Consider the following 27,166-nt stretch of genomic DNA (forward strand, 5'->3'; position numbering starts at 1 on the left):
TGTACATTTTCCTCTCTCAAATCTGGGGTGCTAGACCACCCAGGAAGAGCGTGAAGGAGCCGGGCACAGGTGCTGCGGGCATGTGCGGACAGGCCATTCCTGGCACCTCTAACGTCAGTGCTGCAGGCGGTTTGGCCTGCTTCTTCCTTCCATTTCTTCTTCAGGTTTTGTTTGAATTACCAAGGTAATTTTTATATTCAGAAGTATCTGGCAGTTTAAAAAATGTTTTACATTCAAACTTTTAAATTAGAGAGGTTTTTAAGATATGGTCACAAATTCTTTAGGCTTATTAATCGGTGTATTAACTATACACAGAGGTACATAGACCATAAATGTGCAGCTCAATGAAATTTTATAAACTGGCTACCACTCAGATTAAAAAGAAAAATGACATTACTAGTACCCCAGAAGGTTCCCTTCGTGACGGAGAAGAGGTCACTGCTTCCCCAGAGTTCACCACCGCCCCGACTCCCAGAGCTGATCAGCTCTTGGAGAATCACCTTAGTTTTGCCTACTCTGAAAACGCTGTGATTTTAGTCAGGACAGCCTGTATTGTTTGGAGCGTTTGAGGGTCTTCAGTTGTCGTGTGCCGCGGTGCTCGGTTCACTGTCCAGGCTGACAGTAGCCCGCTGTGCAGCGCTACCATTCGGGGACTTCCTCATTTTCCTGATGCTGGATATTGGCTTGTTCTGTCTGGCGCTCTTTGATCAGGGAGCTGGAAAGCGCCATGTGTGCACGCACGTATTTCCAGTGCGCCTGTACGGCGCCTAGACACCGGTGTGTGGCACAGCTACAATCTAGGGCCCGTACGGGCTCAGCCTTAACCCTCAGAGACCAGCAGAGAGGGCGATATTTGAGGCCCCTTCGCACTTTCCCATTTCCTTGATGGGAGTCACTTAATAGATCTCTGACGGGGTGAACCAGGCAGTTGGTTCCCAGGAGATAAGAGTGGAGAAGTCATTTTTTCTTCCTTCAGAAGCTAAGTAGAGTGGGAGACCTGTGCGCCCTCCTGAGCGGGGTTACCCTGGAGCCCTGTTCCCAGAGCCCGGTGGGCCTAACAGCCTTAGCTCTCGGCTTGGAAACGCCCCTTCTGGTGGACATCTTGCCAGTCAGTGCCGCCAGTTCTCTGTCAGCCTTGGGAATGGCCCTCCGTTTGCCCACAGCACAGCCAGGCCCGGCTTATCACATAAGCAAGACTTCACTGAAGAGTCAGGATAGCAGAAGGGACAGCAGCCCAGAGAGTGCCAGTCATGGCTTCTTGTACAAGACCTGGTTCACTGCTCTTCCCCTCAGACAGCCTCTGCCCCAGTGGGACTGTCTCAGGCTCCTCACGGGGAGGTCTGTAAGGACCAGCTCTGCAGCCCTGCCACCATTCAGGGTACCTACGTAGGACACCCTCACAGGACAGTGGCGGGGGGGGGGTTCTGTTCCCTCAGGAAACAACATTTACACAACTCACACAGATGGCAAACTTAGCAGACCTGACAGGCCTCAAGCCCACACAGTGACCTGGATGAGGCTTCTCCCGGGGCAGCTCGGCAGTTCTCGGCCCACATAGGGATGGCTAACATGGCATCTGTACCCAGCTAGAGTGGTCCTGGGTGCTGTGCTGAGCGGGCTAGGTGCAGCCCCCTTTCCTGGGCTGGTCCCTGGCAGGAGTGAGGAAGGCAAGTGGCCCAGGTGACATGGCTGGGACGCAGAGTTCTACTTGGCCTAAGCATAGCTTGGATGGCATTGCCTTTGCTACCAGGCTTTTCCGGAGGGAGCTGAGGTTTCCTCCAGCCCTGCTGGGTGTGGTCCTTTTGTGTCTCAGCGGCAGGTGGCTGTGGAGGAGGTATGGAATAAGACATTTGAGTTTGGTAGGAGGAAATTTGATACAGATAACATTTATCACATGTTCTTTTGTCTTTTGTAACAAAAAGGTCCCACTGTCACATGGGGTGGACAGGGAAGATGACGAAAATATTTCTGACCAGGATGGGTTTCCATGCTCGCCTCTTACAACACAACGTACACAAGAAAAAGGTAAAAAAAAATATATATATATATATATACATATATATATATATATAAAAGCATTTTGTGGCAATAAATATTGGTTAATTTTTTGAACATATAGCCATTGTAGCTCCACTCCATGGTCCTGTGATTGTAAGTGGGAATATTCTGAGTTCTGTTTTCACTGGAGAGAAGTTAGTCCCTGGCTGCTTGCCTGGATGTTAGGTTGTCTCTAACGTATCAGGTGCTCACTTTAGAGTCCATTTTGTCCGTTCTGTCAGCCGTGAGAGGGCACGTGGTGGGGAGGATCATGGCTCAGGCTCTACGCTCTACACACTCTTTCCCTGTGGCTCCAGAACAGTTGTCCGCTTCCTAAGAGGCCGCTTCCATGTACAGGTGAGGACACCCGGCACCCAGTGGGCACTGACAGCTGCTTTGTCGGGACGCTCAGAGCTGCTCAGGCTCACGGGGACCAGTTAGAAAACAGAATGCCGGCACTGTAATACCTGGACCAGAAAGCACCAGCTGGTTAGGTGGCATGTTTTATCCCTGTGGGAAAATCTATATGAATATTAAATTCGTGTAAAAAAAGTCTCTTTTTAAATTACAGAAGTAATACTTTCTCACTGTAAAAAAAACCCAAAAACCCTGAAATGCAGAAATATATAAATGCACATAATTGTACTGTCGTAGATAATTGTAACAATTTAGGATGTATGCAGGTGTAACAAACACATCATTTTGTTACCTGCCTCTTCTCTTACACACACCCGGAATATCTCCCTGTGTTTACACATGTCCATCCGTTTTCTAACATCTGTGCTGCCCATGGCCTGGTGTGTTATTGTGAGTCAGAATCCAATCAGGAGACAGAAAGCACATGGTGATCTGAACAGGGAAAGTTTAATACAAAGAATCATCAACTTTCACGGTTGCCTGCGAAGGGCTAGAGAGAAGCCTAGAGGAGACAGCTGTAGCAGAGAGAGGGAAGAGCCGCTCCCCTACACTTAACGCATACATAGGGCACCCAAGGGAAGAAACACATTTGGAGGGTCACCCAAGGCCCAGATGCAATGCTGGGGATGGCGTCGCAGTGGCCCACGGGCTAGTGGAGAAGTTAGCTGTGTCGTGCTAACAGAACTCACCGGAAAGCCGCCCTATCCAGAGGAGTGCCAGAAGAAGCCACCCGTGGGAAGTGCTGGCTGGCCATTTAGAGAAAGGGAAGTGGGTGCCGGGGCGTGGTGGGGGTCGGGGGGGTCGGGCAGAGAGCAGAAAGGACAGAGAGAGGGATGGAGACAGCCCTGGGATGAGGCACCCAGGCCTCTTCCTCCTCCGTGTGTCTCCAGCGCCCTCTGCTGGTGAAGCTCATCGTTGCGCCCCTGGCAAGGGACAAGTGGTGCAGGTACGCAGGTGGAGGGGGAGTGCAGCTGAGAGGCACACTGCTAACAGGAGCCTGGAGCACATGGTTGGGGAGGAGTCCGGCTCCTGCAGTGGCTTTTGCTTTGTGGTGGGCATTAAAAGCCTCTGGACACTTGTGGAAAAGGCCCCACGCCAGCCCCCAATTCTAATGCAGTGGCTCTAGGCTGGGGCCCAAGGTCTGTGTTCTTAACAAGCACTTTGGAAAGTGTGATGTGGGTGATCCTTGGACAACACATCAGAATCTCTGGGTTTTAGTGGTTTGGTTCTCGACTCTGTCATTTCCAGGTAACGAGAGGCTTTCCTAAGTTATTTAACCCCGCCTGTGCTCAGTCTGAGTGCACCTCTCATCAGATTCTTACAGGGATTAAATTCCGTCACAGTGGGAAGCACAGCACCCTCCATAAATGCTGGCTGATAATCCTGTCTAAAGGCCAAAGCTGTGAAGCTCTGTGAGCCCCGTGCGCCCTCCTTCGCCCTAGCAATAATTGGCCAAGGAGACCAGAGGCTGAAGTCGTTTGGTCGAGATACCAGTCCCTTGGTCGGAGCTGCCAGATTCATGGACACTGTCCCCTGCCTTCCTCTGATCCCAGTCATGCCCTCCCACCCCGCTGTGCTTTCTCTTTCTCCTCCATCGCCCAATTTATCAAAAGACAGCTCTCTACACACCTCCTCCCTTCCCTCGTTTGACGGCGCCCCCTGAACCCACTGCACTTTGGCTCGCTCCGTCTCCATGACTCCCCCAAGCCGCTGACCTTCATCCTGACAGGCACAGTGGATGATGTTCTGGCTTCATCTTCTGTGGCTTCTCAGGAGCCTCCACACAGAGGATTGCTCCCGCTGTCTTAAAATCCATCTCCCTCTTGGCTTCATGACATCTCGTGCTCCTTGTCTCCTCATGCCTCTCTGGGTAACCCTTCTTCATCTCCTTTGCAGGCTCATCTTCCTCTCCCTGCCCAGTAAATGTTGGGGTCCCCAAGGCCGGTCTAGGCCCTTTGCTCTTCTAAGTAGTCACGCCCTGCCTGCCTGCTTCCAGGACCCTTTGTTGTGTGTTACACCCAGCAGATACATGGGTACATATGGACTGCCCAGTGTCTCTTCCTCTGGTAGCAGCCAGAGAATCTTGTCAAAACATGAAGTAGTATCTAGTAGTATCCCTGTCTGCCCCCCATGGGCCCCCACACCCTTTTTACTTAGATCTCTTCACTGGTTTCCTATAGCCTACCAGACCTGCTGGCCATTCTCCAGCCACACCGGGGTTCTCTTACTTCTTCAACTGCATGATGTTCCCTTCTGCCACTGGACCTATGCACATGTTATTCTCCCTCCCTATCCTCTAATGTCTATTATACATAAAGGAGGTGGAAGGAGGGGTTGTGTGTTTGACTTTTTAATGTTTTATATGTTCAGATATATCTGAAAGGAAACATACCCAGTTGATAACCATGGTTACCTCTTGGGAGGGGAAAGGTTCAGAGGATTAGGATCATGGGGGAGTTTTGATTTATCTGTATTACTAGCATTTTTGACAGCAAGACTGTGCTCACATGGTGTGGCTTCTCTATGAGGATGGGGGTGGTGCCTAATGAGGCATCCTGTACACAGTAGGATGCCCAGGATGGGAGACTTTTGCTGTTATTTGAATAGTTTATACCACTTGTCTGGCAGACTGTAGAAATGAGAAGGGCAAGGAGTCTGGAAATGTTTTTGAGAAATGATCAATGAGAAAACAGGAAATAAAATATATACCCAGAGCCCAACGTACTGTACATACATTAAGTACCAAAGTGAACTTGGGTGATGCCAATTCTGGCTCTTTTTTCTGAAAAGTTGATGACTAAGATACAATAGAGATGATGATTTTCTTTAGAAAACTAGGTGAATTGCCTTTTTTTTTTTTTGATATTTTATTTATTTGACAGAGAGAGACACAGCAAGAGAGGGAACACAAGCAGAGGGAGTGGGAGAGGGAGAAGCAGGCTCCCCGCTGAGCACGGAGCCCGATCTGGGGCTCGATCCCAGGACCCTGGGACCATGACCTGAGCCGAAGGCAGACGCTTAATGACTGAGCCACCCAGGCGCCCCTGAATTGCCCTTTTTAAAATGTTTTATCATGAGACCTTACAAACGTACAAAAGTAAAGAAAGTGGTCAGCGGAAATCCCACGTGGCTACCACCCACCCTCTATTGCCAGCAGCATTTTGCCATTCTTACTCGTGAATCCCCTGCCCTTCCCCAGTTTTGTCTGGTGAAGAATTTAAGGGGAGAGACATCCAAGAGTTCATTAAATATGAAGGCAGTAGGTCTGATGCAGAATTGTAAGATACCAAAGCAAAGACTATTGCAACAATAAATAAACAATAAAAAAAAGAACAATAAATAAAAATGCAAAATCTTGGGGTGCCTGGGTGGCTCAGTCATTAAGCGGCTACCTTCGGCTCAGGTCATGGTCCCAGGGTCCTGGGATCGAGCCCCGCATCGGGCTCCCTGCTCAGCGGGAAGCCTGCTTCTCCCTCTCCCACTCCCCCTGCTTGTGTTCCCTCTCTCGCTGTGTCTCGCTCTGTCAAGTAAATAAATAAAATCTTTAAAAACATAAAATAAAAATAAAAATGCAAAATCTTTTTGTATCAGTTTAAACATTTGCTCATCAGATGCTCACCTACTGTGTGCCAGAGATGACGGAGCCATGGGCCCCTCCCTTCCCATCCCATTTGCAGGGCAGGACGTGTAGCTGGGGAGCTGTAGTCTGGGGCGGAGGCGCATGGCAGAAGTAGCACAAAGGCCAGGAGAGCAGTCAACATTGCCGGCTGGAAAAGGTGGCAGGTAGAGGAGGCTTTGTTAGGCTGTATTTGGAAAGACAAGGCAGGATTTCAATGGGTGTGCCAGTCTAAACTGCCCCAGGACATTTGATCAGATGTTTAGTTGCAGATAGTGGGGCAAGATGACATTTCGGTCAAAAATGATTTCTTCAGTGATTATCGTTCAAGTGTTGGTACAAATTGTAATGAACCAGGAAGTAGATTTACAATCTTTTGTTTTTGTCCATGTTTCTGAATTCTGTTGGATTTTGCATATTTGTTTCTAATTTATTTTCATCCAGTTATTTTTGCTCCGTAAATTGACTGTAGAAACTAACAACAACCAACTTTTCACAATGACAAAGGGCACAAGGCACACTAGGGCATAAGATTACCCTCCTCAGGGAGTGCCTTCATCCCAAATGTGTATTTGTAAATGGAGAATAACTGAGCGAGATTTGTTTGCTTTTGTATCGCCAAGGTGGTTTGCTTCAAGGAACAACTATTTGTCTGACCAGGTCAGATGCTACTTCTAGGCAGAGAGGAGTGGAGCCTTGGCATATCTGGGGAACAGCGGGTGGTACATTTGGGGCACATTTGGGATAGGGCCGTGTCGGAAAGGCAGGGAGGGCTCAGAGTCACTCCCAAGGACTTGGCCCTGGTTCTGTAATCATGGGAGCTACTGGAGGTGCTCCCAAATTAACAGAAGAGAGATGAGCAGTTCAGTCAGGCCCCCTGCCTTATCCGGACCAGCTTGCTGTGTAACCTTGCGAAGGCTGTCCCCACCCCGGGCCTTGTTCAGCTCATTGGTAGCAGGCAAGTTCCTATGATCATGCTCTTCTGAGTTGTCAGATGTCTTTATCTGCTTTAAAAAAAGTTTTCTTCTCTCTTTTTTTTTAATCAGATGATAAACATTCTGTTCTGAATTTAAAGGTAAGATTCATTTTTTTAAAAACCAGTTTTCTCAATAAATAGAATTTCCGCCATAATTTAAAAAAATTTTTTGTGATTTATTGAGGGAGGGGGGACACCTTGCCTTAAGAGTCCTTTCCCATTAAATGTTGTTGTTGTTTTTTTTTAATACTTTTGAGGGGCACCTGAGTGGCTCAGTTGATTAAGTATCTGACTCTTGATTTTGGCTCAGGTCATGATCTCGGGGTTGTGAGATTGAGCCCTGCATTGGGCTCTGCACTAAGCACAGAGTCTGCTTAAAATTCTCTCCCTCTCTCTCTGCTCCTACCCCCCCAAACACGTGTGTGTGCACATGCGCCTACATGTGCATGCACTCTCTCTCTCTCTAAAAAAAAATAATAAAATAAAATACTTCTGAAATATGAAGAAACTCAGATTTTCCATAGTTTAAAAATGAATGTAATGCATTGAGTGGTTAAAAATCACATATGTAATTTGCAGAATGAATAGACAAACAAATTTGCAAATGTGGAAATAGTTTTTTCCCTTTTTTTGCAAACATGGAAATAGTTTTAACTTAGGTTTTAATCCTTCAATGTCATAGGAATTTAAAAGTTAAAGATTTCTCAGTAGAGTTCATTTATAACCTTATTTACTTTTTCAGCAGAAATTAGAAACTTAATATCAGACCGATGTGTAATGGAAAAATGAATGATGTGCAATGGAAAAATGAACAAAAGTTCATAGCTTTCCCTTTCCTCTAACTTTTGGGTTGAAAAGAAAGATCATACTCTTTTCTCAACCCGACTTAGAAATGTGCTTCTCTACGGCATATGGGGTCTTTTTGTCTATCCCAGTTAGAATTTGCTTTGTGCATCTCTGCTCAGCACCTGCAGTCCTGTCTCATGCTTCTGAACGTGAACTGACGGCCTGTCCCTCGTGAGACCTACATGTGAAAACACAGTGGCTGAACTCACAGGCAAAAAGTCAGGAAGAAAGCCTGAACAGGACTTCCTTTAGTGCCTCAGAGAAGCCACCACAAGGGCAAGACCCTTAAAGTTTAAGTTTCAGTTAAAAGAAACAATGGATATTAGAGTTTCTAAAGCTAAAGCAGACTAAGAAGTACAAGAGCCAAAGTGAAGAGAAAAAAATGTATTTAAATATTTGATATACGATGACCCAGCTGCTCATGCCAATCCCGTTTTAGAAGATGCTAAGACTCTTAATTCATTACTCATGTTTTTTCTTCCCTAGGATGAAAAACCACCATTATGTGAAAAGCCTCCACCCTCCCCAGGTATTTGCCTTTTGAATTTAATTATGATGAAAAGCTTATAATTTCGGAGAATGCCCAGAATCATCTTGTCTAAAATAAAGGTCACTTTTTTTCCCCTGTAAAGGCTGTTGCTTCTGTCCCGTTACTGAAATTGGGAAAGGGGCACCTGCTGAACTTCCATGTTTGCTCTAAAAGAGAGGGTGTAAACATTCAGACAGTGAATGGTGGATGGATGTCCCCATGGGATGTGCTCAGACACTGGGAGGCCAGTGTCTGCCAATGGGGGACACTTTGTGTCCCCATCACGTGCCAGGGCCAAGCCCAGGCCGGGAAGCACTCCGGCACTTTTCTAGCTGACCTCTCCTGGCATATTTTAGGCCATAGCTCCCATCTTCAATCCAGTCTCAAACGTTTTCTTTCTGGGACGCCTCCGAGTTCCCCTCTTGTTTTCAGTGGAGCTGTGGAGTTACTCATTTCTTAGACTACCCTTTCCTGTCCTAGGGATTGGATAGGATGTATCAAGGGTCGGGGAGGCTTATCTGGAGCCGCCGGTCCTCCCACCCTGGTCTGCTCCCAAGAGGCTCTGCTTCTGCCTCCACCTTCAGTCGGAGGCATGCCCTGGCCGGGGAGCCCATTGTGGTCCTTACCTCCTTTGACTTCTGTCAGCATATCTCTCCATGGAACATCGTTCTCTGTTCTCCTCCAATCTCTCTTGCTAAAACTCCTTCTTAAAATCCTTTGTGACCTCTGGCGTCTCCTCTCCCTGATGTCCACAGCTGCTCGGCGTCTCCAGCTGAGGCCACCTTCAGAGCATGGCCCGTGTCCTAAACTGAGCTCGCCTTCCCTGCTGCATTTGTGTTCCTTGTCGGGCTAAGTGTCTTCCAGACCACAGGTGGCTGTAGGCCTCCTTGATTTGCCCCTCCCTCACTGCCCACACCCAGTCAGCTGCTGAGCCCTGTCGGGGTTGAGCCCCTGAGTCCTTCATCAGTCCCTTCCTCTCTGCCCCCGCTCTGGGGGCCTCCAGACTGGCTTCCCCTCTGGGCTAGGCTTCACTCCCGGTCACTTTCTTCACTGCTAGCCGCAGGGGCTCATCTGAGAGTAGAGACTTCTTTTTCACACCTCTGCTTAAAAGCCTTTCCTGGCTCCTGGTGGCCTGCAGGACAGAACCTCTGCTTTCCGTATTATGATATGCAAGGACCTCGCTGGGCTCCTGCCTCTCCCTCTCCCACCTCTTTCCCTGTGGCTTACTGTGGCCTCGGCAGATCAGCTGCTCTCTCCTGAACTGGCCGTTCTCCTTGCAGGGACTGAAGGACCTAGCACGAGGCCTGACATGAAGAAGTGACTCGGGTGGTTGTTTCTTTCTTTTTTGTGGTTTTTTTGTAAAGTCTTTTGTAATTTTGATGTAAAATTGTAAAAATTAAAATTTAAAAACTTTTTCTCTGTACCTTTCCAGATATAACTGGTAGAACACAGCAAAGATGTATAGAAATAACCAAAGAAAAGTTCAAGGAATTAAAAGAAGAAAATGTGTTTCTAAGCAATGCAAATCAAACCCTTACTCTTGAACTTAACCTAATAAAACAAGCAATGAAAGAACTACAATTAAAACTGAAAAGAACGGAAAAAGAAAACCGAAAGTTGAAAGAGCCTGAGAAAGCCTCCCCTCAGGAAGGTGGGGATAACTACACAGTTCTTTTATTAAAGGAATAAACAAGAATTCACTAATTTTCTTATTTATTTGAAAGCTAGTATTTTATGTTGTAATATTTGCTTATGTTGTTGTTGATATTGCATTATAATATTTAAGGTTCTTCCATTAATATCCTTGTTAAAATTTGATTTTATTTGCTATATCATTATTATGCCAAAGAAATTCCAATACTTGTTTTGGTTCTTTATGCTTAGCATAGTATCTTACATACATTTCATATCAGTTTTTTATTCCCATGAACAGCATATAAAAGTGCCTCTTCGTGAGATCAAGCCCCGCGTTGGGCTCTGCACTCTGCGTGGAGTCTGTTTGAGATTCTCTCTCTCCCTCTGCCCTATCCCCCCATCCCCACTCCCACACACGCACACACTCTCTCACTCTCTCTCTCTCTAAAATAAATAAATCTTTTAGAAAGTGCTGCTTTCTCCACATACTTAGCAGTGATAAGGATTACATTTTCCTTACTAATTTGACAAGCAAAAAGGTCAGGGAGGAAATCCTATTTTAATTTTATTTGTATTTATTTTACTATTGATGAGCTTGAGTATTTTTTTTTTTTTATATCTTTGCAGGTCATTTTCTCTTTCATAAATTTTCCCATTTTAATTTGAGATACTGGGACACCTGGGTGGCTCAGTTGCTTAAGCATCTGCCTTTGGCTCAGGTCATGATCCCAGGGTCCTGGGATTATGACCTGAGCCAAAGGCACTTAGCCTCGTGAATAAAATCTTAAAAAAAGAAAAAAAACGAATCCTTTTTTAAAATAAATAAATAAATAAATTGATATACCTTGATTTTTTTTTTTTCTTACTGATTTATAGGAGCTCTTTACATGTTAGGGATTTTGGCCCTTTTTCATGTATGTAATGGTTTCTCCATTTGTTGATAACTCAGTTAAATATAGGATATTTTTCTGTTATGACTTATGCCCTTTCAAGTCCTTTTTAACTCTAAGGTTATATAAATAATCACTAATGTTTTCTGTATACATTGATCTATTTATAATATGACGTTAAGAAAAGCATTGTAGTCTTCTTCAGACTCTGTATTTCTTGTGTTAGGCACATTTATTTCTGCAACTTTATATTATTTGTGCTATTCCTTTTTGGAATCTATTTTCTGTTATGTTTTCTAATAGGACATTATTATTCTATGGAAAAGTTCTTAGATCTAATAAATTTTCCATTTATCTTATATGGCTTTCAAGGCACATACTGTATATCATCTGAGACAATGATTTTTCTTTCCAATCTAAAGTTTGCATTTTATTTTATTTTATTTTTATTATTTTTTTAGATTTTGTTTATTTGACAGAAAGAGACACAGCAGGAGAGGGAACACAAGCAGGGGATGTGGGAGAGGGAGAAGCAGGCTTCCCACGGAGCAGGGAACCCAATGCAGGGCTCGATCCCAAGACCCTGGGATCATGACCTGAGCCAAAGGCAGATGCTTAATGACTGAGCCACCCAGGCACCCCTCATTTTATTTTAATTGTACATGCACAAATTTCCAAAACACTGTTGACTATTCAGTGTTAAAGAATACTTAGTAACTTTTATTCATTAATATCTATACAATCTGTCCTCCACTGGTTCTATGAGCCCAAAAGGGGAAAATAGGTCAGATGATTGGCAATTTATATAAAATCTTGATCATTTTGGTGTAAGTTCTTCTAATACTAATTTTTTTTTTTTTTTCAGTAGTTGCTGCCCCTGAGCTACTTTATCTAAGAAAACAAGCTCAAGAACTGGTGGATGAAAATGATGGGTTAAAAATGACTGTCCATCGTTTAAATGTAGAATTGAGTAGATATCAGACAAAATTCAGGCATTTGTCCAAGGAAGAGGTAATGTTTTCAATTTTAAAATGTCAGTTTTCTGATTTTTTAGGCTTTACTGTTGAATTGCTTTCTAATCTTGAAGGGTTCGTATTTATTATTATTTGGCATAAAAAAAAGCACATGCAAAACACAGTCTTTCTGGGGACCTTTCTGTGTCCTTCTTTCATCTCTTCCTTCCCTTCCCCCTTTCTCAAAAGCAATAAAGACTCTTTGTAAAACAAACAAAACCTGGGAACAATACAGAAGTATATAAAGTTAAGGAGTAAAAGTCCATGTCAGCGGCTCCATTCTTAGTCCTGTTCCTCAAGGGTATAGCTGTTGTTTGTTGGTGTACCTACTTTAGAAAGAAAGCAGACTAGTTTTCACAGGCCCCCCAAATCACCTAGCTCTCATAGCCAGTGGGACTTCAGTTCATGATTCCCACAGGACTAGCAAACAAAGAAGCAGTTTTGCAACAGGCGTGGGAGCACCCCTCTGTGGCCCCACACTGGGTTCAGCATAGGGGGAGCAAGCAGGAACACCCATGTCCTACTTTTTTTCCCTGGAAGGGGTTTGACTGCATACTTTCCCAGCTGCTGCCTGAGGTCTGGTTTCCAAGCAGCCTGCATCTAGGAGCTGAAGACAGTCTTCCCTTTCGGGAAAGTAATGAGTTCTGGTACACCCTCAACTACTGGGAGCCACTAAGAACGAGGACAGTGGCTTAAACAGTCACAGATGTTTGAGAGGCAACCAGGAGCTCAGGCCGGGCTGATTGATGAGGCTCATTCATCTCTTAAGGAGACCAGTCTGTCAAAACTGGGAGAGGTGGGCTGTTTTTCCTAATGCACCAACACAGAAAGTCAAGGAAAATGCAGGAAAAGGGGAGTGTGTTCCAAACAAAAAGATCAGAAACTGATTTTAATGAAGTACAGATAAGTGATTTACTCAATAGAGAGTTCAAAATAACAGTCATAAAGATGCTCACCGAGGTCAAGAGAGCATGAACCAAGTGAGAATTTCAACAGAGATAGAAAAACTAAAAAGTACCAAACAGAAATCATAGAGCTAAAGACTATACCACCTCAACCGAAAAATTCAACAGAGGGGTTCAACCACAAACTAGAGCAAGTGGAAGAAAGAATCCATGAATTGAAGACAGGGCAGTGGAATTCATCTGCTCAGAGAAGCAAAAAGAAACTGAAAAAGAGTGGTGGGCCACTATCAAGTGGATTACAGGGGTCCCAGAAGGAGGAGATTGAGAAAGGGGCAGAAAGCTTATTTAAGAAGTAAGGGCTACAGGGGCACCTGGGTGGCTCAGTCATTAAGCTTCTGCCTTCAGCTCAGGTCATGATCCTAGAGTCCTGGGATCAAGCCCCACATCAGGCTCCCCGGTCCACGGGAAGCCTGCTTCTCCCCCTCCCACCCTCCCTGCTTGTGTTCCCTCTCTTGCTGTGTCTCTCTCTTGTCAAATAAACAAAATCTTTAAAAAAAAAAAAAAAAAAGAAGTAAGGGCTACAAATTTCTTTTACCTGGGGAAAGAAACAGACATCCAGATCTAGGAAGTTCAGAGAGTTCCAAATAAGAAGAACCCAAAGACACCCACATCAAAACACATTATAATTTAATAACACATATAATTTAATAATTGTCAAAAGTTAAAGACAAGGAAACAATCTTAAAAGCAGCAAGAGAAAAACAACTTATTACACACAAAGGAACTCCCATAGGACTATCAGCAGATTTTTCAGCAGCAACTTTACAGGCCGGAAGGGAGTAGTGGTATATTCAAAGTGCTAAAAACAGAAACAAAAAAACTGCCAACCAAGAATAACTGACAAAGCTATCCTTCCAAAATGAAGGACAGAGAGTTTTCCAGACAAGCATAAGCTGAAGGAGTTCATCACCACTAAACCGGCCTTAAAGAGACTTCTCTAAGCTAAAATGAACAGGCAAGTTAATAATAAGAAAACGTAAGAGAACTAATAAATTAATCCAACAAATTTGCAGGATAAAAAAATCAATATACAAAAATCAGCTTTGTTTCTAGACACTAACAACAAACTATTGGAAAAAGGAATTAGGAAAAAAAATTTCATTTATAATAGCATCAAAGAGAATAAAATACTTTGGAATAAATCTACAAAGGAGGTAAAAGATCTGTACACCAAAAAAGTAAATAAATAAAACACTGATGAAAGAAATTGAAGAAGACACAAATAAATGGAAAGATTTTCTGTGCTCATAGATTGGAAAGAATATTATTAAAATGTCCATACTACTCAAAGTAATCTACATATTCAGTGCAGTCCTTTCAAAATCCCAATGGCATTTTTCACAGAAATAGATAAAACAATCCTAAAATTTGTATGGAATCACAAAAGACCCTGAATAGCCAAAGCAATCTTGAGAAGGAAGAACAAAGCTGGAGACCTCACACTTCCTGATTTTAAGCTATTACAAAGCCATAGTAAGCAAAAACAGCATGATACCGGCATAAAAACAAACAGACCAATGGAACAGAATTTAGGGTCTAGAAATAAACCCATGCATATATACTTACTTTATTTTTGACAAAGGAGCCAAGAATATAGTATGAGGAAAAGACAGTCTCTTCAATAAATGATGGAAAAACTGGATGTCCACATGCAAAAGAATGAAACTGGACCCCTATCTTACACTGCACCCCAAAATCAACTGGAAATGAATTAAGGACTTGAGTGTAAGACCCGAAATCATAAAACTCCTTGACATCCGTCTTTTTTTTTTTTTTTTTTGAGAGAGAGAGAGTGAGCACCAGTTTGGTGGGGGGGGTTGCTGGTGGCAGAGGCAGGAGGAGCAGACTGCCTGCTGAGCAGGGAGCTCGACGTGGGGCTCAATTCCAGGACACTGGGACCATGACCTGAACCAAGGGCAGACGCTTAACTGACAGAGCCACCCAGGCGCCCCTTGACATCAGTTTTGATGGTGATTTTTTGGATTTGACACCAAAAGTGATGGCACTGAAAGCAAAAATAAACCAATGGGGCTCATCAAACTTCTCAGCAAAGGTAACCATCATCAAAATGAAAAGGCAGCTTATGGAAGGGGAGAAAACATTTGCAAACCACATGTCCAGTAATGGATTAATATCCAAAAAATACAAGGAACTCATACAATTCAATAGCACAAAAATAAATAACTCAATTTAAAAATGGGCAACAGACCTAAATAGCCATTTTTCCAAAGAAGACCTACAGATGACCAACAGGTGCTCAACATCATTAATCAGCAAGGAAATGCAAATTAAAATCATAATTTGCTGTCACCTCATACCCATTAGCATGTCTGTTATTAAAAAGAGAAGAGGTAGCAAGTGTTGGTGAGGGTGTGGAGAAAAGGAGCCCTCGCACACTGTCGGTGGGAATGCAAGCTGGTGCAGCCCCTGTGGAAGACAGTGTGGAGGTTCCTCAAGAAATTAGAAACAGAACTACCATCTATTGAGCAATTCCGTTTCTGGGTAGATGTCCAGAGGAAACAAGATCACTATCTTGAAGAGATGGCTGTAATTGTATGTTTGTTGAAACATTATTTACAGTAGCCAAGGTAGGGAAACAGCCCACATGTCTGCCAGCAGATGAATGGATAAAGAAAATGTGATGTATATACAAAAAAGTGATTGATATATATGTAATGTGGTGTATATACATACAGTGGACTATTACTCTGCCTTAAAAGAGAAGGTAGTACTGTCATTTGCAACAACACAGATGAACGTGGAGGGCAATAAGCCAGACAAAGACAGACAAATACTGAATAGTATCACTTATATGTGGAATCTTAAAAAAAAAAAAAAAAAGTCAAACTTACAGAAACAGTACGGTGGTGGTTGCCATGGGCTGGGGGGTGGAGAAAATAGGGACAGGCTGGGGTACACACTTTCAGTTATGAGTAAGATCTGAGGATTAATGTAAAACGTGATGATTATACTTGATCATGCTGTATCGTATAATTGAAATTTGCTAAGAGAGTAGAACTTAAATGTTCTCTCTCTCTTTTTTAAAGGTAAATATGTGAGGTGATGGGTGTGTACTTAGCTTGGTGGTGGGAGTGCTTTCACAATGTAGGCATATATAGAGAGAAGAAAGCAGACTAGTTTTTACTTTAGAAGAGGTATTACAGAATTCAGTTCAATAAACTCACCGAGCAAACCACTGTGAGGAATAACAAGAGGAGCCAGAAGGTCAGGTTCTTGCTCTTAGAGAGTAGTGCATGTGAGGAATGGGGGGGGGGGGGGGGGGGGGGGGGGCATCTGACATGTCAGGATACACAGCTGACTGGCTCCTGCTGGGATCAAGCTGGGAAGCCGGGGCCACATCTGTTCTCACGTGGCTCCTGGGAATTCAAGGCAGCTTCAAGAGCTTCTGATTTTAAAGTAGGACTTAAGTTTAAATTTTTAAATAACAGCATTGAGATGTAATTCACATATTCAATTCACCCATTTAAAGTGCACAGTTCAGTGATTTTTACAGTCTTCACAGAACCATGCAACCATCACTGCAGTCAGTTGTAAAACAAGTTCCTCACAACAAGAAATTTCCTACCTGTTAGCAGTCACTCCTCATTTTCCCCCACCCCCTGCATTGGCTCCTGCAACCACGAAGCTACTTTCTGTCTCTATGGATTTGCCTGTTCTGAACATTTCACATCAATAAGATCGTACAACATGTGGTCTTTTGTGACTGACCTCTTTTAATATAATATAATGTTTTTTTAACCACAGCAAAAAAATTAAAGTTCTTGGGGTCACATGATCCAAAACAAGCTTCCTAGGCCAGGGCCTTCTGCAGGGCTGTGGGTGAGCCAGTTCTCTTTAAAAAGGATACAGACAGGCAGGCCCAGTGACAGGCCACTGCTTTCCCACACCGTTCTGCCTTGTGCAAATGCCACATTCTCTGTGACAGCCTTCCCTGATCACTCCAGTCAGATATGATCTCTCTCCCTCAAATCATCGCAGACTTTTGTTTGTACAGCTCTTAAGGCAGCTAGAACATTCTATCCTGTACTGTGTTTTTGTGTGTAGTATATTATGTTCATTTGTGTGAGAAGACACACCTGTTGTTAGATCATAAAATCACGGCAAACCATTGTGTTGTCATGTCCATAATGACTTAGAGAGTTCTCACTGTTTGCTGAATGAGTGATGAGATGAGGTTTTAAGGTGAATGTGTTACAAGGTTTTTCTTGAAGGAAGAATTATTCCATCAGGGCCATTGCTTCTGGGCCTGATGGAATATAACTGCTACCAGGCTGGCCCTCGTACTGTAAACGACTCGAAAACTAGACAGAACACATATTAATACTATTGACAGATGGCAGGTGGCATGGTGACCTTGGGCAGGAGAAAGATAAATAGGTGAGCCTTCTGTTGTTTGCCTCTGCCTTCAGTCTGTAGACAGTCTCTTCACAGGGCAGGGTGGAGCACCCGAAGCAGATTAGTATTCAACAAAAGAGAAGGATGAAACTCCTTGAGGCCAGGCAGAAAACAAGTTCAGGGAGCCGTGAGCCAAACAGTCAGCACTGGGAGACCTGTGGCTTGACAGCAAGGGAGAGAACTTGTGGAACTCTGCAGCCTGAGGAAAGAGCCCAGAAGGACCGTGCCTTGGTAGCTGGCTCGCCTAGCCTCTCAGTAAAGGTCACTACAGACCCACCCTCAGCAGGTAAAAAGTGAGCCTCAAAAGCATCAAGTTGATCCATGAGCAATGTACGAGCCTACAAAGAAGAAGGGAAAAAAACAAAAAAGCCCACACTCTTTAAAGGAAGACAACAAAATCCAGACCCTCCCACATATAACATTGCAAGAGTTCAGCATTCAATAAACAATAACTAGATATGTTCCAGATTTAAAAAGACTGCAAAGACTTGACAACTAAATACAACATATAATACTGGATTGGATCTTTGACCAGAAAAGGACATTAGTGGGAAAATAGGCAAAATTTTAATATAGTCTAGATTAGATTATAGTATTGCATCAGTGTTGATTTCCTGGTTTTTATGATGTTACTGTGGTGGAGTAAATGAATGTTTTTAGGAAATATACACTGAAGTATTTCGAGGAAGAAGGGCATTATGTCTGCAAGTTACTCTCAAACATTTCAGAAAAAATTGTTTATATATATATATATATATATATGTGCATGCATGTCTAAGGCTTATTTGCAACAACATGGATGGAGCTAGAGGGTATAATAATGCTAAGCAAAATAAGTCAGAGAAATACAATTACCATATGATTTCACTCATGTGGAATTTAAGAAACAAAACAAACGAGCAAAGGGAAAAAAGGGAGAGAGAGACAACCCAAAAAACAGACTCTTAACTATAGAGAACAGACTGGTGGTTCCCAGAGGGGTGGGGGATGGGTGAAACAGGTGAAGGGGATTAAGCACTGAGTAATGTATAGAATTATTGAATCACTGTATTGTACCCCTGAAACTAATATAATACTGTGTTAACTACACTGGACTTAAAATTAAAAACTTCCTTAAAGAGTGGCGGGAAAATCGGGTCCTGAGGCTGCATCTTTCCGCCCCAGACAATTCCTCTTTGCACCGGAGGAATTGGAGAATGGAGAAGCAACCCAGAGAGCAAGCGGTCACCGAGCCCGCGGACTCTGGAGCGGGAGGCGAGGAAGGCGGGTCACCACAGGTCGCCGGCGCCCAGACAGCGCGTCCCGAGGACCGCTTGACCCTGCTGCTCAGGCTGAGAGCACAGACAAAACAACAGCTCTTGGAATATAAATCAGTAGTTGATGCAAATGAAGAAAAAACTCCAGAACAAATCATGCAAGATAAGCAAATTGAAGCTAAAATTGAAGACCTGGAAAATGAAATTGAAGATGTGAAAATTGCTTTTGAAATAAAAAAACTTGCATTAGACAGGATGCAACTTTCGACTGCACTTAAAAAAAACCTGGAGAAGATTAACCCCAAGACTAGTGTGCTCATGGATAACATGAAACACGTATTAAAGCTAAACAAATTAATAATGAAATCACAACAGGAATCTTGGGATTTGGAGGAAAAACTACTTGATGTTAGAAAGAAGAGATTACAACCTCATTTTAGGAAGTAAAGCCAATTGGGCAGAGGATTCTGCCTTTAAGGAAACTGTTCTACAGCTTGAGAAGAATCTCACCATGATGTAATAAGAATTCTGTTTTGTTATTTTTTGTTTCAGTCTTTAATATGTCATTTAAATAGCGAATTTAAAGTAAAATTTTTATTTAGTGTTTCTGGAACTAATATTGCAAAGTTTTTGTAGCTTAACACTATAACATGGAATTTGTTCTTTCAACTATGTTAATTAAAGTGACTGGCATTCTCTAAAAGAATCTGAAAGTCTTAGCCTTGCAAGGGCCCCGAAAGACATCTAATCTAGCTTTCCACTGAATGTGGACATTTTTTCTACAACATTTCTGGCCGTCCCAACTCTTATTTGGAATACTTCTTTTTTTCCTTTTCTTTTCTTTTTTCATTTCTCTTTCCTCCTTCCTCCCTCCCTCCCTCCCTCCCTTTCCTTCTTTCTTTTTCTTTCTTTCTTTCTTTCTTCCTTTCCTTTCCTTTCCTTTCCTTTCCTTTCCTTTCCTTTCCTTTCTTTCTTTCTTTCTTTCTTTCTTTCTTTCGTTCTTTCGTTCTTTCGTTCTTTCGTTCTTTCGTTCTTTCGTTCTTTCTTTAGTTCTTTCTTTAGTTCTTTCTTTCGTTCTTTCGTTCTTTCTTTCAAGTTTTTATTTAAATTCCGGTTAGTTAACATACAGTGTAATATTAGTTTCAGGAGTAGAATTTAGTGATTCATCACTTACATATGACACCCCAGTGCTAATCACAAGTGTCCTCAATACCCTTCACCCATTTAACCCATCCCTCCACCCCCATTATTTGGAATACTTTTGTGCATTTGTCAGTCAACTAAAATATTAGAAAAATTAGAAAAGGGTATCCACATCTTGATGTGTTTTCAACTATCAGTTGTATTTTATTGAAATAAATCTCATTTTAGTTTTATCTCAACACACACAAAAAAAACAAAAAACTTCCTTAAAAAAAGGAATATCTAAGGCCTCAACTTTCAGAAGAAGCATTGTTTAATTTGCCTTCATTTGTGTTTTTTTCTTAGACTTTAAATATTGATGGCCTCCCATCAAAGGGCCCGACACCACCCTGGTTGGTAAGTAAAAGTTACTTAATTTCAGGCCCATATTTTCTGTGCTATAATTAAATACTTATTAAAAACCACTCCAAATGAAGTAAATTTTCTTAGCTTTTGAAAAATGTGCAGATTGTATTCAGATGTAAGACCTAAGTTAACCTTCTTTATTCCATTATGTTCAGTTGGATATAAAGTACCTGTCACCCTTGTTACTTGCCTATGAAGACCGAATGAAAGAGAAGGATGAGCTCAATGCCACCCTTCAGGTAAGCTGGCAGATGTCTCAGGACAAGGTTTATAAAAAATAAGACTGTTTAAAACTTTAAAGAAACATTTTAAAGATAGGTTTAAAGTAGATGTGCACAACATCTACTATGTTCTCAAATGTGGGAGGGAGGGAAGGAAGGGAGGGAGGGAGGGAAGGAAGGGAGGAGGGGAGGGAGGGAAGGAAGAGAGGGAGGGAGGAGGGAAGGAAGAGAGGGAGGAAGGAGGGAAGGGAGGGAGGAAGGAACGGAGGAGGGGAGGGAGGGAAGGAAGGGAGGAAGGAAAGAAAGAGCACAGTGGTACAGGTGGGTGGGAGAGAAGAAAGGAGAGAAGGAGAGAAGGAAGGAGGCCGGGAGGGAGGGGTCAGTGGAGCAGAAAGCGTGCAACGGGATAGATGGGAGAGGTGTGCAGGGATGGGATGGTGCTGCATCGGAAGCTCAGATTTCCCAGGCAGGCAGCCCCGTGTGGGCTGGGCTCTTGGGGTACAGACAGGACGGCAGTGGGGGACGCTCCTTTCCTGATGCTCTGCAGCTGCAAACTCTACTGTAGAAGGGACGATCAGGCAGACATGGGAAGGTAGTAAGCAGTGATGTTTTAGGCAGACTTAAATGCTTCATAGTTCTCTGAAGAGCTGACCCCAGGGAAGTCCAGTTCTGTTGGTAGTGGTGAGGGTGCCAGGTTTTGTTGATTCTGCCTTGTTCACCTCTGTTTCATGGGAATGGCCTCTGGCAGCAGAGCTCACTCTCATTACACAGGTGGACAAGGCTACATGGGTGTGATAGATATGTCCCATCCTTTCCCTACTGCTCATGTAAGTGGCCAGAGATCTCTGGAATCAGAAGGATCCAGAGAGAACAGTTTGGGTTTCCTGGGCTGGCTGGCTGGCAGGGTCTTTTAAGTCCCACAGCCTGCCTTTGTTACACTGTCCCACATACATGGTGCACATGATGCAGTTTTGAACCTTTTCTTCTAGATTTTCTGTTGGACACTTAACTTTGTAAGAGAGTGAATTAATCTTACACTAATTAATTAGCTATCAAGCCAAATTAACAAATTAATTTGGTGCTCCTTCTAAAACAGGGTTCAGGAAACATTTTTTGTAAATGGTATTTAGTAAATATTTTAGGCTTAGTAGGCCACGGGGCCTCTGTTTGCAAAACCTCAGCTCCACAGTGGTAGCAAGAAAGCAGCTATAGACAAAGTGCAAATGAATGTCCGTGGCTGTGTTCCAATAAAACTTTATTTACAAAACAAGCAGCTGGCCTGCGGGCTTTAGTTTGCCTGAGCCCTGTTCTGTAAAAGAGCTGTCAGCCATTGGGGAGTGTGTCTGAGCAGAAAGGTAAAAGAGAAGTTCCTTGGCATTGTTAAGCTAAACGGATATAAGCATAAACGTCTAAGAGCTGGGAGAAGAATATTTAGAAGCATCCGAGAGTAAACACTGGCAGCAAGGTTCTCACGGAAGACCAGAACATGTCACGGAAGCCCACTGAGGGCTGGCTAAGAAAAGCAGGGAGGAAGGAGGCCCAGCAGGAGTGCCACAAACACACTGTTTAGGAGGGAAAGCAGACCCCGAGGCCTTCCTCAGTCCTGCTGGTGCCAAAGGAGCTGTCCAGACTGGTGGCTTCACTAGGAGAAGCTTCTGGTGATCACAACGGGACAAAATCAGGAGACTCCAAGCCCTACCCACACTGACCCCTTCCACTCCCAAGTGGGCTTTAATTAGGACGAAAAGTTCTTAACATTTCTCTAAGAAGCTCCAATTTATCCTCTGAAGTCTTTAAACAAAGGAAAAATTGCGGTGTTCATAGGCATCTCTGCTTTTCTTTTTGACCTGCCTTTATCTTTTCTTTCCTATCTAAGTATTTGGCACTTACAGAAAAGTGTTACCAAATCAGGAATTGAGCATTTCATACCTGAGGCTCTCTGTCCCTTGTACTCAGCATCATGGTTGTCTCCTGGTTTCCCAGCAGCCCGGGAGCTCCTTGAGGGCAGGCACCTGGCGCCGGTACCTGCTGTTCCTGTGAGACTTCGCTAGAAAGCTACTGACCTTTGACTTGAGGCGCAGCGGCAGCGCTAGAGCTAAGAGATGGCACCACGTATGTATGTGTGTGTTACGATTCACCTCTGTTTTATTTCAGGAGGAAATGAGGATGTTCAGGATACGAGTCCAGGAAGTGGTGAAAGAAAATGAAGAATTGCACCAAGAGTTAACCAAGAGTTGTCCTGTTACCAGTGAGGAATGGCAAGTGGTGTTGGGTTTCTGGTATTTTGCTAACTCAAAAGAAAACAGAATAGTAGAAATAAACTTTATGAAATCATCAAATACATTTTCTTTAACTAAAATATTTTCAGGGAGAGTTTCTAAGAAATTAACAAGGTACAATGACAATGTAGTAAAGAAATTAACAAGGTACAGTGACAATGTAGTAAACTATTCTCAACTTGAATTTTGAAGAATAGGTTTTTAAACCTGAAATCGATCTACGTACGCTCCCCATTTTTATGTTCTGAGGTCGTATTTCTCCAGGTAGTTTTCTCATCCCAAACCTGTTGAGCCACATCCTTTTTGCTCCCCTGTGACTCTTCCCAGGGCTTTAGACCAGGAAGCTCAGGATGGGGTCCTGTACAGCTAGCCCCCGTCTGCCGTGCCCTTTCTGCGGCCTCCAGTGTCTGACGGCTGAGTGCGGCCTCTCTCCTTCCAGCTGCTGGCACTGCTGCCTTGCCCCAGAACGCCCCTTCCGCACTCTTCCCCATCCATCAGGCCCTGCTCACCTGGCGCTGATTGGATGGTGCCGTCTATAGCTCTCCCTGAAGGCAGAGTTCTTTGCTGCCGTGTCTCAGCTTCTGACACAGCCCTAGACCCACACCCTGTCCTGGTACCTGCCGTGCTGTGCCTACCCGGGTATCTCCACGTCTGTCTCACCTGTCCTCCTTGATGAGCTTCTCAAGGGCAGGGCCAGGTCCTGTTCATTGACACAGCAGCAACAGACGGCTAGTCAGTGAGTATGAGCAAGCAAATGTCTTAGTCAAAAGGCAAGGTCCAAGCACAGACTATTCAGATCGATCTTTTTCTCCTTGGGTAGCTATGTTATATTTAGTGACTTTTAACATGTCTTAACATCACTGAACAAAATTAAAATGTTTTCCGTGTGTGATGTCCAGGAATTTAGAATAGGAGCCAACAGCATTAGGTGGGTTCTCCCCGATGGGATGGGTACTGCTGTACAGTTGGGATTGGCCTGGGCAGTTACTGGATCTTAGTGCACTGTGGCTTCCCCTGTTGAACTTGGATTTTCTTCTGTCAGGGCTCCTAGCATGCTTCCCCTCGAACCCTGGAAAGCGGGTCGGTTAGACTGCTTCCAAGAGCCATCCAGAAAACGGAGATCTCAGATCCTTCCTCTAACCTTGTATATAAATGCCAGTCAAACCTGTTTACTTCTCTATAAAATCAAAATAAATAAATAAACAAAAGACCTCACTTTCAAATCCGCATGTGCACAGTGTTCCCCGATCCTGTTTATTTGGGTTTGCACTTGGCACCCTGCTGTAGTGTGGCCCGGGCTGTGGGTGGGGAGCCATTAGGTCTGTGTGGTGCCTCCAGCGCACCCCCACCCAGCCGGCCTCCCCCCTTACTCTGAACTCACTGCCCTCCAGCTGGGGTGTGGGGGTTCCTGGAGGCAGACCTCCGGCCACCCCTGAGGCCCCGGCACTTGTGCCCTCCCGCAGCCCCCTGCTCCTGCACAGGTGTGGGTGCCCAGACACTCGGGCACACCAGCTTCACACTTCAGTCGAAGCTGTCCCCTCAGTTTCACATAATTTCTCCTTGAACTTCTGGGCTGCAACTAAACTCTGCATTTCTTTTCCTGACTTCCTCTGACCAACTGGGATACCTCATGCTTAACGGGCCTCAGTTTCTCTACCCATAAAATGGGAGGGAGTATTAAACTAAATGTGAGGCTTTAACTTTTTTTTTTTTTTTAAAGAAATAAGAGAATCCCTTTCATTTAAAAAAGAAAGAAAAGGTGGAAGGAATGGTGGGAGGGGAAGAAAGGAAGGAAGTAGGGAAAGAAGAAAAGAAGAGGGAAAGAAGGAAGAAGGAAGGGAGGGAGGAAGAAAGAAAGTCCTAAGAAAGTCCAAAGTGTAGGGACGCCTGGGTGGCTCAGTTGGTTAAGCATCTGCCTTTGGCTCAGGTCATGATCCTGGGATCCAGCCAGCGCATCAGGCTCCCAGCTCCACAGGGAGTCTGCTTCTCTCCCTTTCCCTCTGCCCCTCCCCGCTGCTGGTATGTGCTCTCTCTCTCTCTCTCTCTCGCTCTCAAATAAATAAATAAAATCTAAAAAAAAAAAAAAGAAAGTCCAAAGTGTAAACAGGAGGAAGTGCAGCTAGTCTTCTGAGGCGGAAATGAGGAGACTGGGGCAGGCCAGCCCGGGTGAGGGGGTGGGGGGCTCCCGCTCCGCACAGCTGGGTAGCTCCCTCCCCGTCCTGGGTGCGGTGTTAGCAGCCGGGGCCCAGGAGCCCGTGGGCAGCCGCTGTTGGAGTGACGTCATTGCTGTAGCCGACTCCTTTCATCTTTTTATCTCCTTCCTCCACCTCACTTTTTGAGTTCAAAGTGAAAATTTGTGATAATTTACTGGTTTACCATTTCTTTGAATGGTTAGCATTTAACCAGATTTCTAAAGGCCCCTTTAGCTCATTCTAATTGGAATTTTTGATCATGAAGTTTGAGCTGGGCCGGGATTGACTTTGCACCCTCTGTAAGGAAAGGGCAGTTTTGGTACTTAGTATGGTTTAAGAAATCAGCCAGAGGCTTTTCACAAAGTCATTGTTTGGGGGCAAATATGCTATTGATTATAAGGGAGTACTTCTCAATTAAAATGGGAACTTTCTAAATTCTTCTAATTTCCTACTGGCTTCAGAATAGTCCATTGGGTGTCAGGATTGGAGGTTTATACATGAAAGAAGATTGACCATTTGGCAGTTGTGCAAGCTGGGTGTTGTGTACATGAAAGTCTATTATCCGATTCTTTTCTACTTTTGTATATGTTCGCAGTGTTACATTTTAAAAAGTTATTGAAGCAGTTTATAATGCAAATGTTATCGCTGTCCTCCTCCCCTCCCCCTCCCATTTAATGCGAATGGTAGGATTAACTGTGTGAGTGACGTGTATAGCATTAAAACTTGTCCAGATATTCATGACCTGCAACACATCAATTGCGCTCCTTTAGACTCCGGAGTGTCTCTGTAATCATTCAGTACCTGAGTGGCAGTATTTAATTTTGTAAATCAATTGTAGGCGTCAGCTTCAGACTCAGGCAGAACTGGTTTTAGAGGAAAACAAGTTGTTGATAGAGCAGCTGGAGATTCAGCAGAGAAAAGTCAAGGATACCCACCAGGAGCATCTCCAGGAAGGTGAGCTATCTTTCCAGCCTCATTTGACACTGGTGCCCCCACCCCCCACCCTGCTCCTGGTAGGGACCCCTTCAAATTACCAATGGAGGAAATCACGTTTTCTAGAATGTGTTCCTCTTTACTGAAAGGCAGCTGTTTATGTTATAACATATCCAATCATGACCCAAAGCACATTGATTGCTTTCTCTTAGACTCCACTATGTCTTTCCAGTTATTCCATTTATCTTATAAGGCAGATGTAGATGACCCCTTAGAGTCAGCAGAACTGGGTGTGGGGGGGGCTAGTGCCACGTAAGTGGAAAAAATATGTGAGGTGAATATTTGAAACAACGCCAGGCTCGGTTCCTGAATATTTGTTACGTGAGTAAATAAGTAGAATGAATTCGCTCTCTGAACAGTTTCTTTGTGCTCTTGTCTTTCCTTCAGAGCTGTGGGTGCTGTGACAGGCTGTCTCCCTTCCATACCTTCTGTGAGCACCCCCCTCTCCCCATGTGTCCCTCCCCGCTCCTAGGAACCTCACAGCATGTGGCCGTGGGCTTTGAAGTGGGCCAGATTGAGTCATTTCTTCCACTTTGGTTAAACCCCAGATTTATGAGCACAGAAGGTAGTGGCATTTTCTTCCTTTTGCTTTACTGACTTTTCTTTTCCAGTGAAGAATAATATAGCACAGGAGGGCAGAATATAAGTGTAACCTCCCCTTTCTGTTTTCCCCTCTGCTCCTGATTATTTAATGACTGCCCTGTGACACCCTGGGCACTAAAGCCCCCGCTGCTGCTGAGGTCACTGGGCTGGCTCTTCATTTGTTTCCATGAGCCAGCTCATGTGGAAAAGTGAGAGTGTCTGGGGGCGCCTGGGGGCTCAGTTGGCTGAGCGTCTGACTCTTGGTATCAGCTCAGGTCATGATCTCCCAGTCACGGGGTTGAGCTTTGCATCAGGCTCTGCGCTCAGCCCAGAGTCTGCTTTAAATTCTCTCTCTCTCCCCCCACCCCCACCACGCCCCCAGCCCCCTTTCACCCTCTGTCTCTCTCAAATAAAATCTAAAAAAAGTTTAAAATAAAAAATAAATACAAATAAAACATCAGACTATCCAACAGGAGTTTCCTTCACAGGACTTCCCCTTAGACTCTACGTGGCACAGATGTATTTGCTTTTACTCTGGCATTACTTGGTGGTGGAGGAGGAACAAAGCCTCCTGTCTTTGTTTTCAAAATCAGAGATGGCAGGGAAAATTAATTTTGTATTTCCTGAGCTTAATTTCTTTAAATGTTGCAGATACGAACAGGTATGATGCTGGTTCTGGTCATGTAGAATGGCGCCAACCTTTAGGCCTATATGATTTGATCCAGTCAGCTGCCTGTCCTATTTTCCCATTTCCC

At 44.1% G+C, this 27,166-nt stretch overlaps 2 protein-coding genes across 2 annotated transcripts in view; both read left to right on the plus strand.

The window, feature by feature from the left end:
- CEP89 (centrosomal protein 89) overlaps positions 1-27,166 on the plus strand; it is a 75,033-nt gene that overhangs the window by 17,361 nt on the left and 30,506 nt on the right. The window contains exons 5-13 of the mRNA XM_021701065.1: positions 1,923-2,025; positions 7,117-7,145; positions 8,379-8,421; positions 9,854-10,072; positions 11,815-11,957; positions 20,085-20,135; positions 20,300-20,383; positions 22,520-22,623; positions 25,675-25,790. Coding sequence (XP_021556740.1) covers positions 1,923-2,025; positions 7,117-7,145; positions 8,379-8,421; positions 9,854-10,072; positions 11,815-11,957; positions 20,085-20,135; positions 20,300-20,383; positions 22,520-22,623; positions 25,675-25,790 — 892 coding nt within the window. The remainder of the gene's footprint in view (positions 1-1,922; positions 2,026-7,116; positions 7,146-8,378; positions 8,422-9,853; positions 10,073-11,814; positions 11,958-20,084; positions 20,136-20,299; positions 20,384-22,519; positions 22,624-25,674; positions 25,791-27,166) is intronic.
- Positions 18,471-19,142, plus strand: LOC110590291 (centromere protein H-like). Its single transcript, XM_044922231.1, has one exon. It carries the CDS (start codon positions 18,537-18,539, stop codon positions 19,041-19,043), a length of 507 nt encoding a protein of 168 aa, XP_044778166.1. The 5' UTR covers positions 18,471-18,536; the 3' UTR covers positions 19,044-19,142.

This window comes from Neomonachus schauinslandi, chromosome 16 (genome assembly GCF_002201575.2).
Source record: "Neomonachus schauinslandi chromosome 16, ASM220157v2, whole genome shotgun sequence".
In the NCBI taxonomy this organism is placed as follows: Eukaryota; Metazoa; Chordata; class Mammalia; order Carnivora; family Phocidae; genus Neomonachus; species Neomonachus schauinslandi.